This window comes from Zerene cesonia, chromosome 6 (assembly GCF_012273895.1).
Source record: "Zerene cesonia ecotype Mississippi chromosome 6, Zerene_cesonia_1.1, whole genome shotgun sequence".
Lineage (NCBI taxonomy): Eukaryota > Metazoa > Arthropoda > Insecta > Lepidoptera > Pieridae > Zerene > Zerene cesonia.
Window position 1 is genome coordinate 5431002 of NC_052107.1, and position 16506 is coordinate 5447507.

The following is a 16506-nucleotide window of genomic DNA, read 5'->3' on the forward strand; positions in this document are numbered from 1 at the left end:
GAACGAAACACAGCAGAATGCTATTTCACGCCGGTCTTCTGTGGGGGTGTGGTACTTCCCCGGTGCGAGCTGGCCCAGCCGAAGCGTGCTCGACTACCACATATATTACCAACAAGCGATAATTACACATTATTTATTTATATTAAAAAGTTGATACCTACGTATAACTTTAAAACTAATCTTTGGTAAAAGCTTATGTTCATCTTCTATTCGTTTCATAAACTCAACGTCCGCTTTTACTTGTGGGTGGTCTTTAGTCAGACCTCTTAGAAACGCAATAGTTTCGAGGGCATGCTGAAATTTAATATTTTCATAGTAAAGATTTTGTACAGGTTAAGTAAGTACCTGGTGTGCTGAGGTAGCACTTTAAACAGCTTTGAGCAGACTTAAGTGTGGTATATCGTTAAGGGACCAATATTGGTTTAGTGATGGTTATAGGTTCGAACATTATAGGATTGGAATAAATACCTACAAATTTATTATTATGCTATTTCGCACATTAATTCCTTTTCTCACACTAGGTACATTTTATGCGATGTTTTGTAGATACCTGGCGTATGTTTTAATAATACATTTCAACGAAGTATCTATTTAAGCATTAATGGTTTATTTAAAAAAAACAGCGAACTTACGTCTAACTTGTCATGTTTCACGAGATAATCCGGTGATTCGGGAATAGTAAGAAATAATACAGAACACAGACAGGGTAATAATAGGAATATCCATAACATTCGATAGTAATCACAAGTGGCTCCTATGATAAACATTATCAAAAAGCCTGAATTTTGCAGAAGCGTTGGCAGAGAACCTAGTGTCGCTATTATGTCATTCTGACTGATTTCCCTTAAGTATATTGTAATCACTATAAAGGTTCCACTAGCTGTGATCCCAGCTAAACCTCGGGCCACTGCAAGAACTATGATATTCGGGTAAACGAGTCGCATAATTATTGAAATCTGAAAAAATTATTTTGATTTGTTATTTTTATAACCAACTAGCTGCGCCCCGCGGTTTTACCCGCGTAAGACCGTATCCCGTAGGAATATCGGGATAAAAAATTACCTATATGTTATTCCAGTTGTCCAGCTGTCTACGTACCAAATTCCATTGCAATCGGTTCAGCAGTTATTGCGTGAAAGAGCAACAAATGCACACACATCCTTACAAACTTTCGCATTTATAATATTAGTAGGAAGGATAGGATATGGATAATAATTTCTACTTATTGGAAACAATTCTACACAATTAAAGTAAGTAGCTAAGTACTTATAGCCTTCGAACTTACTACTTGCGGAAATGGAGTAACGAAAATGACCCATTTCCTGCCATAACGGTCGGCGGCGTGCGAAAATGCAGGAACCAAGAAGGCTGCTACAAATGAAACTAAACTCGCCAAAAATGATATAGAAGCGTTCGACACGGGCGTTCCGAGTGGTGATCTATCAGACTGGAGTTCGTGTGACACAGGTGATATCCATCCAGCTTCCATGCCATATATTAGATAGTTTAGGCTTACTGAAATTATTAAACGTGTGACGAGTGTAACGTATTTTAAACTAAGTAATTATGTAACAATATCATGTTACACCTGGAATAAGTAGGACCCTTCTGTAATATATATATATGTCATCGGTCCTTCGGATCGCCCAGTCAAAACTTTTGTGGTAACAAAGATAAATACATAAAATACAGTCAATTTGAGAACCTCTTCTTCTTTTTGAAGTCGGTTGATAGTAATTGAACTAGTAATAACGCATTCGACAAACACATAGTCCTCGAGGGGATAATTGTCATATGAATTAATACTTGAAACTCCATTAAACACCTACGCTTCGCTGAATTTACATAAAATTTTCGAATGATGCTTTCCATTGCACACGTCATGACTAATTGGCTGGTTAAATTCATTTGGTTGCATCGAAAACCTACAGAACGTTCAACGTATGTCATGCCATAGCATGTGTGGTAATTACCTACTAATGCAAATGTCCACTGCCAATGAGTAGTTCCTTTCGCAAGTTCCGGCTGCGGTGGTATCATTTTATTAGCTTTTATTCTGTATAGTTTTCGACTAGATATAATACGGATGCATGACTGTTATTTCAAGTTATTATAATATAATAAAACCGCTTGATTTTTCTTAGAAACGATCAATTGTGACAAGTTATTAATTTTATTATGACAGATTAATTAATGTTCCTCTATGGTGACGAATCATCATGTCTAGGGTACCTATTTTTAAGCGACGTTCCATTGTGTGGGATTTGTTCCGTTGGGATTAGGAATAGATTCAGATACATTTATAAAACCTTTTGAAAACGTAAGTTTTAACCTATGTGTATGGATTCCTTGTTTTCGTAGGTCCCCCCAATTGATTTTATAAGTAATTGGGATATGAATAGAGCACAGATAGTTAATGAATTGTGTTTAGAAACAGCTTTGTTGTACTTACATCTAATAGGCATATTCTAACAGATAGGTATTTCACGGTCGTTTCATTTCTGGATTAGACAATATCCTGACCATCGAACCTCTATTATATTTATACTACACCAAAAGCAAAAATAATACTATGAAACGTGTATGAGCGTGATATTGTCGCAATTCAAGTATGTGGCATCGCAGTGAGAAGTATCCCTATCAAATAATCTTTGGTGCGCTTAACATCGTCAGCGTGTGTACCATGCGCTTATAATATTAGCTACATATTTATTGTTATCTTCAAACAAGTACTTATATTCAATAAAAAAATAATACATTTTAATCGTCGTTTTACCATTTTCCGGCACGTGTGATGCACTTAATCGAATAATTTAAGCCAAAAATGCCTTAAATCATTTTGGAATAGCTGATACTCATACACAATTGGACCAATATTATTCAACCCTAGTTAAGAACCACCACAAGGAACGCCAGTACTCCCTTTGTTGTGTCGCTCTTAACAGAGCGGTTGTAGTCATCATGCGGAATCAGAGGTAGATATAACCCACTTGATGATGTTCTGCCATCTCTCCGTTTCCTGTCATTTTGCTATACTCGTGCAGCGCACCGCCAACAGCTTCAATTTCGGTCCACCGCATGGGGACCACACGCAAAATAAAAAAAACGCTTTGAAATCGGTCTATCCATTTGAAAGCTACAATGCCACAGAGAGACTTCAAACATCAAAATTATAAAACTACTTCTATTTTTACTTTTGGGATAACGGGTTAAATTTCTACCGTTTATTCAAATAAGCGAACAATAGAATGTATAAAAATTTATTCACATTAATTACTTAATATAAACTTGATAATGGTGGAAATGCATTCTGTTTGCTGACAACAACCTTCTTGTGTTGATACGAAATGTAACCCTTTATTTTTCCATCGTAAATTAAATTAGCAACAATACACTGTGTTTCTTCAGAATCCACATCCACTTGGCCCATAATCTGTAGTGCGGCTTGAAAACTCGCAATATCAATTTGGTGAGTATTTTCAGCTAAATAAACTTTCCGGAACAAATTTCTGTATGCAGTGATTTTTAACTTCTCCACAATCAAGTAAATGCCTGCTTTTATAAAGAACATCTCGTGTTTTTCCATGACATGATCAATACCACGTAGATCTCCGTTTTTTACAGCCGAGACTAAGTCCCAGAACTGTAACAGATCATATTTTTGTAATAAATCTTTGGCTGGCATAAATCCTAATAACATTTTAACTGGTATCAGATATGTCAAAATGAGCCTTTTATTTTTAATGCTTTGGTAATGACATCTTTGAAATGCAAATGATAAATATTCATCTGCTGATCTGTAATCGGAGTCGAACATAGCTTTCCGTCCTACGAAATACCTATAAGTAATCTGTTGAGCTAATGGAAATTGGTCCTTGAATGGTGAGGAGTCTATAGCCCTTATGAGAGGTTTACACAAATGCAATTTATTTATTCGAAAATAAACTTTAAGTAACTGATTCACAAGGTTCAACATTCCTAATCGCTTTGTATCTTCATCTGAGGTTCTATTGTCAGCTGCACATACTCGGAAACATGCTAGCAAACTTTCTGCAGCTTTTTCTAGAATCTTGCCATTGCTTTGAGCTGAAAATAAGCATTGTTCACATATGAAATGTGTTTATACTTTATAATAATGTATATAAATTTTCAAGAATTTAATGATAGTTTGGTTTTGCAAATATAACTTAAGTATTAGGTAAGCCTAACTAAGAATAGAATTATGATTGTGACCAAGTAAACAGAATAGTAATTTGAACTGTAAGAAATAGAAAAAAATATGAAAACTCCATTAATAATTTTATATGTCTTCGTTGTGTATCTACATATTCATAATAACTGTCAATTATATCTAGTCAATTACCCGGAAAGTTATTTGGGTTTTATCTTAAACATTTCCAGCAAAGCAATTTCATCACTTGTAATAGATTTTTTTTTTATTTTAAGATAATATATTCCCACAAAAGATAATATTTTACGGTAAACTTACTAATAGGAAGTACACAAATAATTTACATTTGTACTTACGATCACAGATCTCCGCTTTTTGTGCAACTAGTCTTAAATCTAAACAGACGGTATACATAAGGGGTAAAGTCCAATTCTCTTCTTTCTGAGCATGCAGTAACTTGACTACGGCAGCAACACACTGACTCTGGTGGCTGTATGCTTCCATATAATCATGTGCAAAGAGCGCCTAGAATAGACATGTTTTTCTTAACATTGCAATGAAGATTAGTAACTTATTCAAGAATATAGATAGCATATATAATATTCATTAAACTGCGAAATGAGACTGAAAGATGCTACTTGTTTAAAAATATTGAAGCTTTGAATTCTATTTCACATTTTACCTGGAAAACTAAAAATTAAAATGGAATACTGTTTTCGGTCTCTATCGATTAACAATGGTACGATTTTTGTTTGTATTTATGGTTTATTACCTGTACACATAATAGGTGGCAGATTATGATTTCGTCGAGAGGCGCTACACAATTACCGTCAACAATTACTGCTATATCACTGGACCGTAGATTTCTATTTGTGATATGTTCATCTCTCAAAGATAAAAGGCGAGCTAAATTATTTCCATTGGCTGTCCTAAACATACGCTCGACGTATTGTATGTATTGATTTAAAGTGCCAGTTGCCATTTTTAGGTTGTTTATTTATTTTTTATTTTTTGTTTAACTTGTGTTTATCTTCCTCCGACATTCAATAGACATATAACTTCTTCAATGTGCAAACATAATATTTCGTGTAAAATAATGGTACGACCATTTGAAAATAAACAATACACTTCAAAATTGGAGACCTTACTGTCACAGAATCACAGATTAAGAACTAGTTACTAAGTCACTGTCCAACTGACTGTTCCACAGACTAAAAGTAAACTGTGCCACAGACTGAGTAGAACTAGCGATGAGCACCATGTTGTTCTAAAAACGGCAACGCGGCACTCTAAAAGGGGCTAGAAAGGGCTAGACATTACTATAAGCATGTAATCGCGAATAATGTCCCGAGTACCAATAGAATGCTATAATGTGCAAGTTTTCCTGGCTCAAATGTAATTCTATAACATAATTGATGTTGCTCAATAGTCGGGATAAAAGGGTACTTTTAATCATAGGTAACCTTAAATTGTATACTGGTAATCTATTACTATAATTAGATATTATTAATCTGTTCCCACGAGTGTTAAATTGTCAATTGTATGTCAACTGCAATTGTCTGCATACTATGATAATGGATATATAAAATTGCTACTTACTCTGTGGTTGCCGGTTGGTACTTGGTACCTTCAAACCAGTGTTCCCAACTTAGGGGTTTTCCCCCCAAATTTAGGGGGAAAATTAGTGGAATGGGATTTTTTTGGGGGTTTTATATGTTTAGGGGTATTTTTAGGGTTTTTCTGAATATATAATATTCTGAAAGTAATAGAACTATCCAATGCAATAATCAGTTAAATTTATTTTTTCACCTAGCGAATGACTTAGGACTGGGTGACATCTAGTGTAATTATATTTTCCTACTCTGCAATATTTACCTACTCTGTGGGTAAATGAAATGGTATAAAATATGAGCACCTTTTCATTACCAATTCTGACTCTTCAGAGGAAACTGATATAATTTTTAATGTATTAGTTAATTTATAAATAAAAAGCATTAACAAATATGACTGAATTTTACTTATTATATTATTTTGATTGAATATTATTTTTTGGGGGGATTTTCAAATAATTGACGCAGTTTTAGGGGGTTTTGACTTAGAGTTAGGGGTAAATATTTCTGAGAGTTGGTAACACTGCTTCAAACCATTAACCAAAGTTGTTCTTGACTTGATAGTTGATTGCGAGCAGCGAGGTTATTTTATTTTCTTAACAATTAATGTAAACATAAGTAAAAATGGAAGAAAACGTTGCTTTAGATTCAAATAAACAAAAAGATTTTGTGAAATCTGTGAAAGGAATCAAGAAACTTATAAAGGTAATGATTGTCTTTATGGCAAGATATTTAATAAAAAAATTTAAAATGTACTGAAGTCACACGTTTTATTTACAGAAACAAAATAATAAAGAGAAACAAACCAGTAAGCCAGACTCTAAGCCCATTAAAAATGGAAAGATCACAAAGAGGAAACATCGGCCTAAAGGGCTCGTGTATTTGGGACATATTCCACATGGATTTTATGAGGTTATAATTTTTTATTTACATATTAAGTTTTTAGTATTTTTCGTTTATACATATAATAATTATAATATCTGTGAAATAGTTAACGCTAGTGAAGATAACCTAAATATAGTTATAGAAATTGTGACTATAAAATAACTGAATATGGAACAACCAAAGTAGTAACATGGTGAAAATGAAAGAAACAAAATTCTTAAAATTTTTAAAAAGCTGCAATTATTTAAAACTAGGAATTTATTCTTGTTATCGGCCTACCACTACATAACACATAACAGTATAAAGCAAAGTCCTTGCCTGCATCTGTCTATGTATATACTATATATGCTTAGATCTTTAAAACTATTTTGATGGAGTTTTATTTTATTTTATTTATAAAAGGTACCTTCAGCAAATTTTACAGTATCTGAATAATTATCACAGAAAATTTTCTTTTCAATTATAGAGTAATTCAAGGGCATTCCCCTTTATATGTATAATGACATCTATTAAACTACTCTGAATTAAATATGTGCGAAGCCGTGGGGATGAGCTAGTATATTACAAATGAACAGTTGTATGTTCAAATATTATATTTCAATATTTTACAGCATGAAATGACTCAGTACTTCAGACAGTTTGGTATGGTGACCAATGCCCGAGTTATCCGTTCCAAGAGGACCGGTAATTCAAAGGGTTATGCATTTGTGGAATTTAAAGATCCTGCCGTTGCTCAGGTTGTCGCTGAAACCATGAACAATTATCTTATGGGGAAAAGATTAATAAAAGGTAAAATAAAATAAGAATAGCTTACTTACTATATTCTTATCTTTTTAAAACTATTTGACTATAGCTTCTTAATCTTTTATCATTTGTTTCTTTTATACTGTTCTATTGAATAATCTTGCACTTGTCTAATGCTTCTTTTAAATTCGCTTTCAATTAGTTTTGTATCTTGCAAGTTTGATTAAGATAATGTTTTTGATGAATTACTATCCTTTCTTCAATGTCATGTTTCATTCTTAATAGCTTTCATTAACATGGCTTATATTATATATAATTAATATTATATATAATTATTTTAATGAAATGTAAATGTAAGAAATGTTTATTTTATGACAATTTCCAGCTGCATATATTCCTCCTGAAAAGCAAAAGAGATTTGCAAAGAGGAAACACTGGACTTTTGAAAATAATCCTGGTGTTGAAAATAGAAAAAAGCACAAAAAGGTATCATATTTTTTTATTGAATTTGAATCTAATTATTTTACTTAAATCTAAAATTTTTAAAATTCAGATTATACATACTATAATTTTCTTTTAGTAACATTATAGTTATTATTTTTAGGAACATAATGCTGTTAAATCGGAAGATAAGGATCTACAAACGGCACGGAATATGTTATCAACGTAAGTATAAACAAACTATTTTATATATAGTTATTGTCAAAATTCATTCAGCTTGGACACTGAAAATCAAAAAGATGTTATATGTTCAGTAAGTATACACTTTTCTTTTATAATTTCCTAAGTGATAGTTCTTATACATTTAGTTGAGTTCAATATTTATAAATTTCTAATTGAAAATAAATACCTGTAACTGTTTACAAAAATATTAAAGAATTTTCATTAACAGGCATACTTGCAATCCATTTCATTGTTATCTGTTGGTTTTTTACTTTTTCTATATCTAAAAATTGTTATTAATAAATTTTTGAAGAAAATCTTTTACATACAATTTGTTTTTACAGCCTCAACAAAACCAAAAAGAAGTTGAAAGAAATGGGTATCGACTATGATTTCTTCATGCCAGTAGATATTCCAGAGGGTATAGATTTAAAACAGAAAAATGAAAGTCCAACACAGGCAAATACGAATGAGAAAAAACCTATTGTTAAGAAAGAAGGTAAAAAAGAAAAAAATGACAAGAAGGTAAAAGAGGAAGAAACAGAGCCTGCAAAGAAGATAGTTGAAACTAAATCAGGGGACAAGAAAACTAAGAAGGAAAAATCAGTTAAACCTAGTGAACAGAATATTAAAGCTGAGCTTAAAGATAAAAAAGACATTAAAAAAAGTGTACTGAAGCAAAAAGATACTAAAAGTGATGATGCTGTACAAAAGCAAAAAAGAAAAAGTTTGAAAGATTCAAATGTTAAATTATTGGAAGATTTCATCAAAATTCAAGAGGATGATGAGGATGGTGATAGTGACGGTTCTCTAGAGTTTGATTCTGATGAATTTGAGAAAGTAATGGGTGAAGATGACTCCGTTGGCTCTAGTGATGAAAGTGATGAACCCTTGGATAGTGAAGTAACTTCTGAAGATGAGGAAGAAGAAAAGTGAGTGTCTAATTTTTATTTGACTATTATGTTCTATAGTAAAAAATATTTCTTTAAATCACTGCAAGTCTTGAAAATAGACCAAAAAGTATACATATCATATGTCATTATAAAGTTAGCATATATATTTCTCTATTACTGAATGAAATATATTCTTTCAGTATATTTAAACTTCTAACAAGTTTTTTTTTTTTCTTGTAAGTAGTTTAAGTTTGATATAGATATAAAATAATTACTAATTTTGTTCCTTACATCAAATATTCCTTCAATCTATTCCTTTCCAAAGAGACTCCATAGTTTCTTGTTTTCCCCAAATTTAAATGTAAAGGGTCAGGTGAATATATTGTTATGTTATTTGTTTTCAGGGTACAAAAAATTGTACAAGCTAAACCGAAACCTGTAGTAGCTATCAAGAAAGCACCCAAACAAAGTAAGTCATTTATTTTAAAATCAATTGAGCTTTGTGAAAAACTGCTTTGTTAACGAAAATAAAAATTAAAAATCATTAAATTTGTAAATTAATTAAATTTTCTATTTCTTTTTCAGAAAACGTTAGTCCACCTAAGAAAGGGAAATTTGAAAAACAACCTAGTAAGAAAACTTTGAACAAAGTAATAAAAAAGAAAAAATAAATTATTTATTTCTTCAATATTTGTTTAATTTTTTTTACTTATTCAAGAAAACTTTAAGAAGTAATTCTTATTGATTTAGGCATTATAATTTATTTTAATTACTGTTCATAATAAATTATATTGAAAAAAAAAAAAGAATAGGACTATCATAAATTGTCTATTAGGTACTCATTTGCTGTACATGTGGCGTATTATGGTTCAAGAGTTTTTTTAATCTCTTTTTACACAACTTTTTGAGCTTGTGCGTCTACAACAATTTATACAGTTTTTAGCTAGAGGGAAGTTTTTATGAGTGAAATAAAACACGAATAGTGCAGGTACACTTTTATTGACTTCGTAAAACATCTAATAGAATATTTAGCTAAAGAATAGCTTTTTCTTTTTTTCAAGTTTTTACCATTACATTTAATTACGACAAGATTTTAAAAATTTGTAAACGTATAATTATCTAATAAAATATATGACATCATCTTCATAACACATTATTTACCAAAAACGTCATAGCATAGTTACTGAATTAAGAAATTAAAAGTGAAAGAAATTACTAAATTAAATTATTTTAGCCTTCTTTTCAGCTAATATTTTAATGGTTATGATTCGTATACCAAGTAACTAACATCATCCCAAATTCTATAACGAAAATAATTCTGTTCAATTAAGCGCAGATATTTTTGTAGAAAAACTTAAACGAATTTAAATTGGTAAATCTCGCATTGCATAACATGAAGATGATGTCTGTGATAAATACCACATGTATAGAAAATTCACATCTAACACCGATATGACTGAATTGTCTAATATTGCATTCACTAGAAGTACTACATTATCTAAAAATAGATGGTAGGTATACAATAAACGACAGTATTAAATTTTTTTACTACAAGGTCCCAATAGGGTAAAAAAAGTCCATGTTACCGAGTGTTGTGTATATGGTAAAAGGATGTGCAATCAATGCTGATTGCAAATTTTAAAAACCACTTGTTCTTGTTATAAATAATATAAATGTACCCAGTATATAAAACTAATCTTAGAATACTCAAATGTTTCTGGATTTAGTGTTCATTGTACACATTTTCGTGGTATAGTCGGGATTACAACGAGTTTAGATGAATTTAAGTTGGAAAACCTTTGAGCATTCAACCAGCACTACAAGTATTTAGATACCTAAACACATTTATTTTGTTAGTATTTTTCTCATTAAATCATTCATTGAAGATGCATTATTGTAAAAGGCGAAGAAATATTAACAGGAAGGTACACTTATAGCCAGATAGAGGTACCTACAACAATGTAACGTAACAAAAAAATTCTCTCTAGACGTCAAAAAGTTTAACAGGTTTAGCCTATAGTTTAACTTCGAATAATAATGTAGTTTAACCGGTTTTCTTTCATTTTAAGCTTACAGTGATCACCAGTACACATGAATAATACTGTACTTTATAAAACAATCTTAAGACTTAAGCCTCTACTTAAAAATCGAAGAGTAAAATAAAAAATAGGTGTCTCTTAAATAATAATAATTATGATATAACACATATTCAAATTGAGGTATGAACTGTTATTTTATATTTAAGGAATATTCGAAATTTACACATTTAAGACCAAACATGTGATAGCTAAATATTTAAAATTTTGTGAAAAAAGGAGTGTTGTCTCAGGGCAAAAGTACTTACTTAAGACCAAATGAACTTGTAGGAAATAAATATTTATGAATTTACACTACTGTTTATTTACTGCGCACTTTCCACATCACCACTGCTCGAAGGGAAAACATCGTGAAGAAACTGGCATGCCCAATCCGTACTTGACCAGCATCATGGATTATGTTCTGACCTCATAGGAGGTCCATGTTCCTGATCATTTTTTAAAATTTCCTTTATTAATCACTGGATTTGTTTCAAAAACAAATATCTTGTACACACCAATATAACAAAACATTTATTATGTGAATCATGTTTTTACGATTTACTATACAATTACGCAAATAAATATATTTATTAATATTGCAATTCAGTAACGTAAGCTATGTTTTTAAAGTGTATTTTCACACTTTGCTCTCAGCACATCCATTCATTATTTGAACTGACAATTAACGTCTATAGAAAGACTCATAATGTGACTCTTATTGTGCAATATATTATATTAAATTGAAATATACCAAGATGTTGCTAAATTTCCAGATACATTTTACTTTGATGTTCTAATTAATGAAAAAACATAGAATATTGAGGAATAATTCAATCATCTTCTGGTTCATCAATTTTGACGATAACTGGTCGCTCATCTTCTTCATCGTTATCGAGTCCCGTGAAATCCCATTGAAGTTTGTCCGTTAAATTCTCTTTGAAACGTTCAATCATAGTAAGGAGACGTCCATCCACTTTGCTAACATACGCCGTTCTGAAGAACTCCCGAAGTTTCTTGTAAACAAGATTCTTATTCATGACAATGTCTGCTAAAAAGTCTTCTGGCATTTCTTCAATCTGTATTTCAATTGTGCGAATGAAGTGAAAGAATACCGTGCGGTATTTGTGAATGGCATCGTCACAGGAGCACAACAGAATGACGAGATTCTTCCAATGCTCAAACGCTTCTAGGGAATGTCCGATGAGGAAGCATAAGTATGCAAATTGCAGCTCCCCGATTATGTGCAATGGCCTGTGACAAGAGGATGTTAATATAAAATAAGTGACAAAATTCGAATCCATTATTTACAATTGTGCTAAAAAAATAAATGACTATCCAATGTTGTGTGCTAACAACAAAACAGAATTATTGCCAACTTATAAGCATGATATTTTTCATCATTTTTTTTTTTCAACTGTGTTCAACACATTTTCAAATTAGCATAATATATCCTGTCACATATCAACAAAACAGAATTATTGCCAACTTATAAGCATGATATTTTTCATCATTTTTTTTCAACTGTGTTCAACACATTTTCAAATTAGCATAATATATCCTGTCACATATCACACATATTCCTGTTTTTTTTTTTAATGTTATCATTGACATACTATAAGGGATTATGAAATAAAATTTTAACTCGAATATCTGATATAAAAATGATACTTACTCATCATGCTGTGCAATCATAAGCTCAAGTGTGTATGATTGATCTAAATAATGTTTGGTAATTTCTTCAGGTGAAGAGCCAGGTGGATACTTGTCGCGAGGTATCTCTGTAAATCTCATAGCTGCACCTGGAATTGTTAAAACTCCCTTTTATATACATCAGAGAACTAGAATAATTTATGGCAATACTGTCATTTGCTTTTGTACTATAGTCCTCTCAATTAGCCTGTAGTCATCACAATAAGGCTGTATGAATGTTTGTTTATAAAAAAAATATATTTTATAGCCACCTGAAGCCAAACTTATTTTAGTTCCTTGATAATAACATAGTCTAATAATCCATACAGTCGTTTTACTAAGACATGTAGACAGTTCAATTGTGAAGGAAGGGAGAGGGAGCAAGGGGATGTGTAAGGAATGAGCTTGGGCGACCCAAGATGCATACTCTAATTTGTTAGCAGTTCGGAACACTATTTAGGGGCTGCCACGCACATGTTGTAATGTTTGTAAGTATCTTGTATTACTGTATATGATTAAAAGTAAAATGTGTGTTGCACATATACGAAATAATAATTTAAATATTAATATTTATTATGTACTCCAAAATACAAATTAAATATTTATTTAAATAACTATTGGTTGTACATAAAGTTGATTGTCATTAAATGTGATGATATATCCAGTTAAGGTAAATTTGAAATATTTTAAATTATACCTGGGGCAGGTTTTAGATTTGGCAACATGGCTTCTTCACGTTCTGCAGCTGTCACTCTTTTAGCTTTTTTAGCATCTGACTGACCGGCCATTTTGTCATCTTCTGCCTCTGTAGACTCATTTATATCTTCAATTGGTTCTGTGATCTCGATTCTAGGTGATTTTACACCCCTTGGTCGGTCAGCGTCAGGTGTTGATAAGAGTTCTACTGATGCTCTGATCAATCCATTCTCAGGAGAAAGTCTCTTTGCAAGATCCTCTGAAAATATATAGGTTTTATAACGATCTGCTGAAGCATTAAGTTTGTAATATTTCAACATTGCTGTTTTATTATTACTGATTTTAACTAAATCCAAAAATAAACAAACTAATAGAAGTAATTTTTACACCTATAACTAATAGAAATGTATTTTGCATGGATCTGATTTTTCAATATTTTATAGCAATTAAACTTGAATGCATGTACTACCTACAGCATTAGTTCTACCACTACAATGCTTAAGTTTTTGAGAGCACCTAGTTTATGTTACCTGTGACTTGTGATGACAGTAATTTCCATTTCTGCCAAATTTCATATGGATATGGTGCTAAATGTCTGTCCAAATTGAGCAAGTTGTCTTTTAAACGTTGAATACTCTCCTCACTAACTTCATCTTTACTAATATCTTCAATGTTCTTATCCCACAATTTCACTAGGAATTCTTTCTTTTGAAAATAATGCATAAATCCTGACCTACAAATGAAAACATGCTTTACTACATTATGATACCTTAATTTTCCATAAAATATAATCTTTTATGATACATATTTTGAAAAATCTCAATCTGTCTTTCTACTGTTTTATAAAGCATCACAAGGTAAGGAGCTATCTCATAATGTCAAAGGTGAAATCCTTTTCAACATAATTTATAATTATAGTATGTTTTAATAAATGTGTGTCATGTTTCTCATCTTGTATTCCTAATTGAAGCATCATTTTAGAGAATACAACAAAAGCAGTAATTGTAAACCATAACCAACAAAGTTTTTATTAATGCTAAGTAAAAATTTGTGTCCTTTGAAAAAAGGGACGAAAAGTAGTTTACTTTATAAGTACCAATGTAATAAGAACTAAACTAAAAGAATCAAATTTTAATTTTCATTATTTATACCTTGGTGAAACATCGCCTGTTCCTTTGCTAACAGCAGAATAGTGTATATAATGTAAGCCGGGCGGAATCATCTTTATTCCGCGAAAATCCTCTTCAGTATTCCAGCATTGCATATCAATTCCAAATTGCGTCTCTTCAGGCACTCCGAGGAAAACGAAAGTTCCTCCCTCTATCAGAAGCTTCTTAGCTGTTTCCTGATCCATTTTGCACTGCCGGGGTTGGGCGTTTGTCAATAATTTGTGTTAAAAATATAACAAATCAATATGTTTACATTGCTATTTACTTCGAGCAAGGTGATCGATGGATGAGATTGAGAGTGACAGTCCCTTTGTGTCAGCTGTCAGTGTCATTGTAATTTAGTAATCCAGTCTGTTCCACTTTCCACCCCTAGCTTTTTAGAAGATACTTCTCTCCAATCTTATCATTACACTCCATACTTTTCGTATTAGAGATAATTATTTACGTAATTTATAAATAGATTGATTATAATGTGGCAGTGGAACATGCTTCGGTACGGTCCAGTTCGCAACGAGGAAGTACTACATCCCACAGAAAACAGTCGTGAAACAATAGCATGCTGTTGAGTTTCGTACGGTGAGTGGGGGAGGCGGGGGACCGTTTCCTTTTCCTTACTCTTCCCAATCCATTCCTTATTTTTAGTCCTCAATCCTTTCCTTATTCCTCACCGCGAGCAACCCATTCGCAAAGGAGGAGCCTCTGCGAATGTTTGTGGCGGTGATGATTGCTAACAATCAGATCGACCAACAGCTTATTTATATAAAAAAATATTTGATTTGATAATATTTGCTGAGAGATGTAATAAAGGAAAGACATGAAGAATAAAAAATATTTTGCAACAATTTATGCAACCAGAACCAGAAGAATTTATCAATGGATTACTACATAGTAAATCAATGTGATCACCCTTTTATATTATAGTACCTTGATGACCGAGCTTTGCTCGGTTTAACTTCGTGAAAACTTCCAAGATCGTTTAGGCATTTTTAAGTGAACACGTGCATTAAGAAGACACAAAACAATATAAACAATTAATCTAACCTCAAAGCAAACACTCATTGACTTCGTTACTTAACAACGCTATCTGCTGGAACTTTAATTATTCGCCAAAAAATAGTATTATTATTTGCCAATAGATGTCAGGAAGAGTCATAATAAATTGGGACTACTCAAACGCCTCCTATTTGTTAAAAAAGTAAGAGTTTAAGTCGATAAAACACGAATAAAACACGAATATGACATTTTCTAAAAAAGATTCCTAGCTAGATCGATTTATCGCCCCCGAAACCCGCTATATACTAAATTTCATGAAAATCGTTGGAGCCGATTCCGAGATTCCTCGTTTAAAGATATAAGATATACATTCTTGATCAATATTAAAAATATTGCCGTAAGTTTATTTTGCCACCATCTAGAATTTGAAATATGAGAAGTATTGTTACACGAGTTGCAGTTGAATATCGCCGTAAGTATTGCATATGCATTTTTAAGAGCAAAACGAGAGATGAGGTATATGCCTCACTTCAGTTAATTCATCTTACAAATTATAGTCCTATTTTCAGTTCAACCGTAGTTGTATTTGAATAAAATACCTTTGCCTGAAATATAAATTAAAAAATTATTTTATTTATTCGCTACTTTTCATTCTACTCGAGTGCCGTGCGAACATATTCCGAATATTTTCGGTTCACTGAAAAATTCCAACCGAAAGTTACGCCTGATATTTCCGAGTTACCGTCGAGTGCTTAACACAGAGCACAGGCTTTACGGTAGTGTTAACAGCACCTGATTTTTTGTTTTAAGTACAGATTTTTTTGCCTAATTATTTTTCAACAGGTGACGAATTCCTGTCTCGAGCACCACTATGCTGAGGTAGCGGTAATCATGAAATACCCTTAGTTTAGCTGT

The 16506-nt window shown here is 31.9% G+C and overlaps 3 protein-coding genes across 3 annotated transcripts; 1 reads left to right on the forward strand and 2 right to left on the reverse strand.

Moving 5' to 3' along the window:
• Positions 1 to 3246: 3246 nt before the first annotated feature.
• Positions 3247 to 5343, reverse strand: LOC119840507 (PCI domain-containing protein 2 homolog). Its single transcript, XM_038367146.1, has 3 exons — positions 4944 to 5343; positions 4528 to 4696; positions 3247 to 4086 (listed from the first exon to the last, which is right to left on the reverse strand). Exons 1-3 carry the CDS (start codon positions 5151 to 5153, stop codon positions 3278 to 3280), a joined length of 1188 nt encoding a protein of 395 aa, XP_038223074.1. The 5' UTR covers positions 5154 to 5343; the 3' UTR covers positions 3247 to 3277.
• Positions 5344 to 6299: 956 nt separating this feature from the next.
• On the forward strand, positions 6300 to 9651 carry LOC119840499 (MKI67 FHA domain-interacting nucleolar phosphoprotein-like). Its single transcript, XM_038367138.1, has 8 exons — positions 6300 to 6486; positions 6562 to 6693; positions 7278 to 7455; positions 7796 to 7896; positions 8015 to 8076; positions 8418 to 9005; positions 9371 to 9435; positions 9552 to 9651. Exons 1-8 carry the CDS (start codon positions 6406 to 6408, stop codon positions 9635 to 9637), a joined length of 1293 nt encoding a protein of 430 aa, XP_038223066.1. The 5' UTR covers positions 6300 to 6405; the 3' UTR covers positions 9638 to 9651.
• Positions 9652 to 9949: 298 nt separating this feature from the next.
• Positions 9950 to 14909, reverse strand: LOC119840484 (protein AAR2 homolog). The gene is made up of 5 exons (XM_038367120.1): positions 14581 to 14909; positions 13960 to 14162; positions 13431 to 13688; positions 12717 to 12843; positions 9950 to 12295 (listed from the first exon to the last, which is right to left on the reverse strand). Exons 1-5 carry the CDS (start codon positions 14781 to 14783, stop codon positions 11875 to 11877), a joined length of 1212 nt encoding a protein of 403 aa, XP_038223048.1. The 5' UTR covers positions 14784 to 14909; the 3' UTR covers positions 9950 to 11874.
• Positions 14910 to 16506: the final 1597 nt, after the last annotated feature.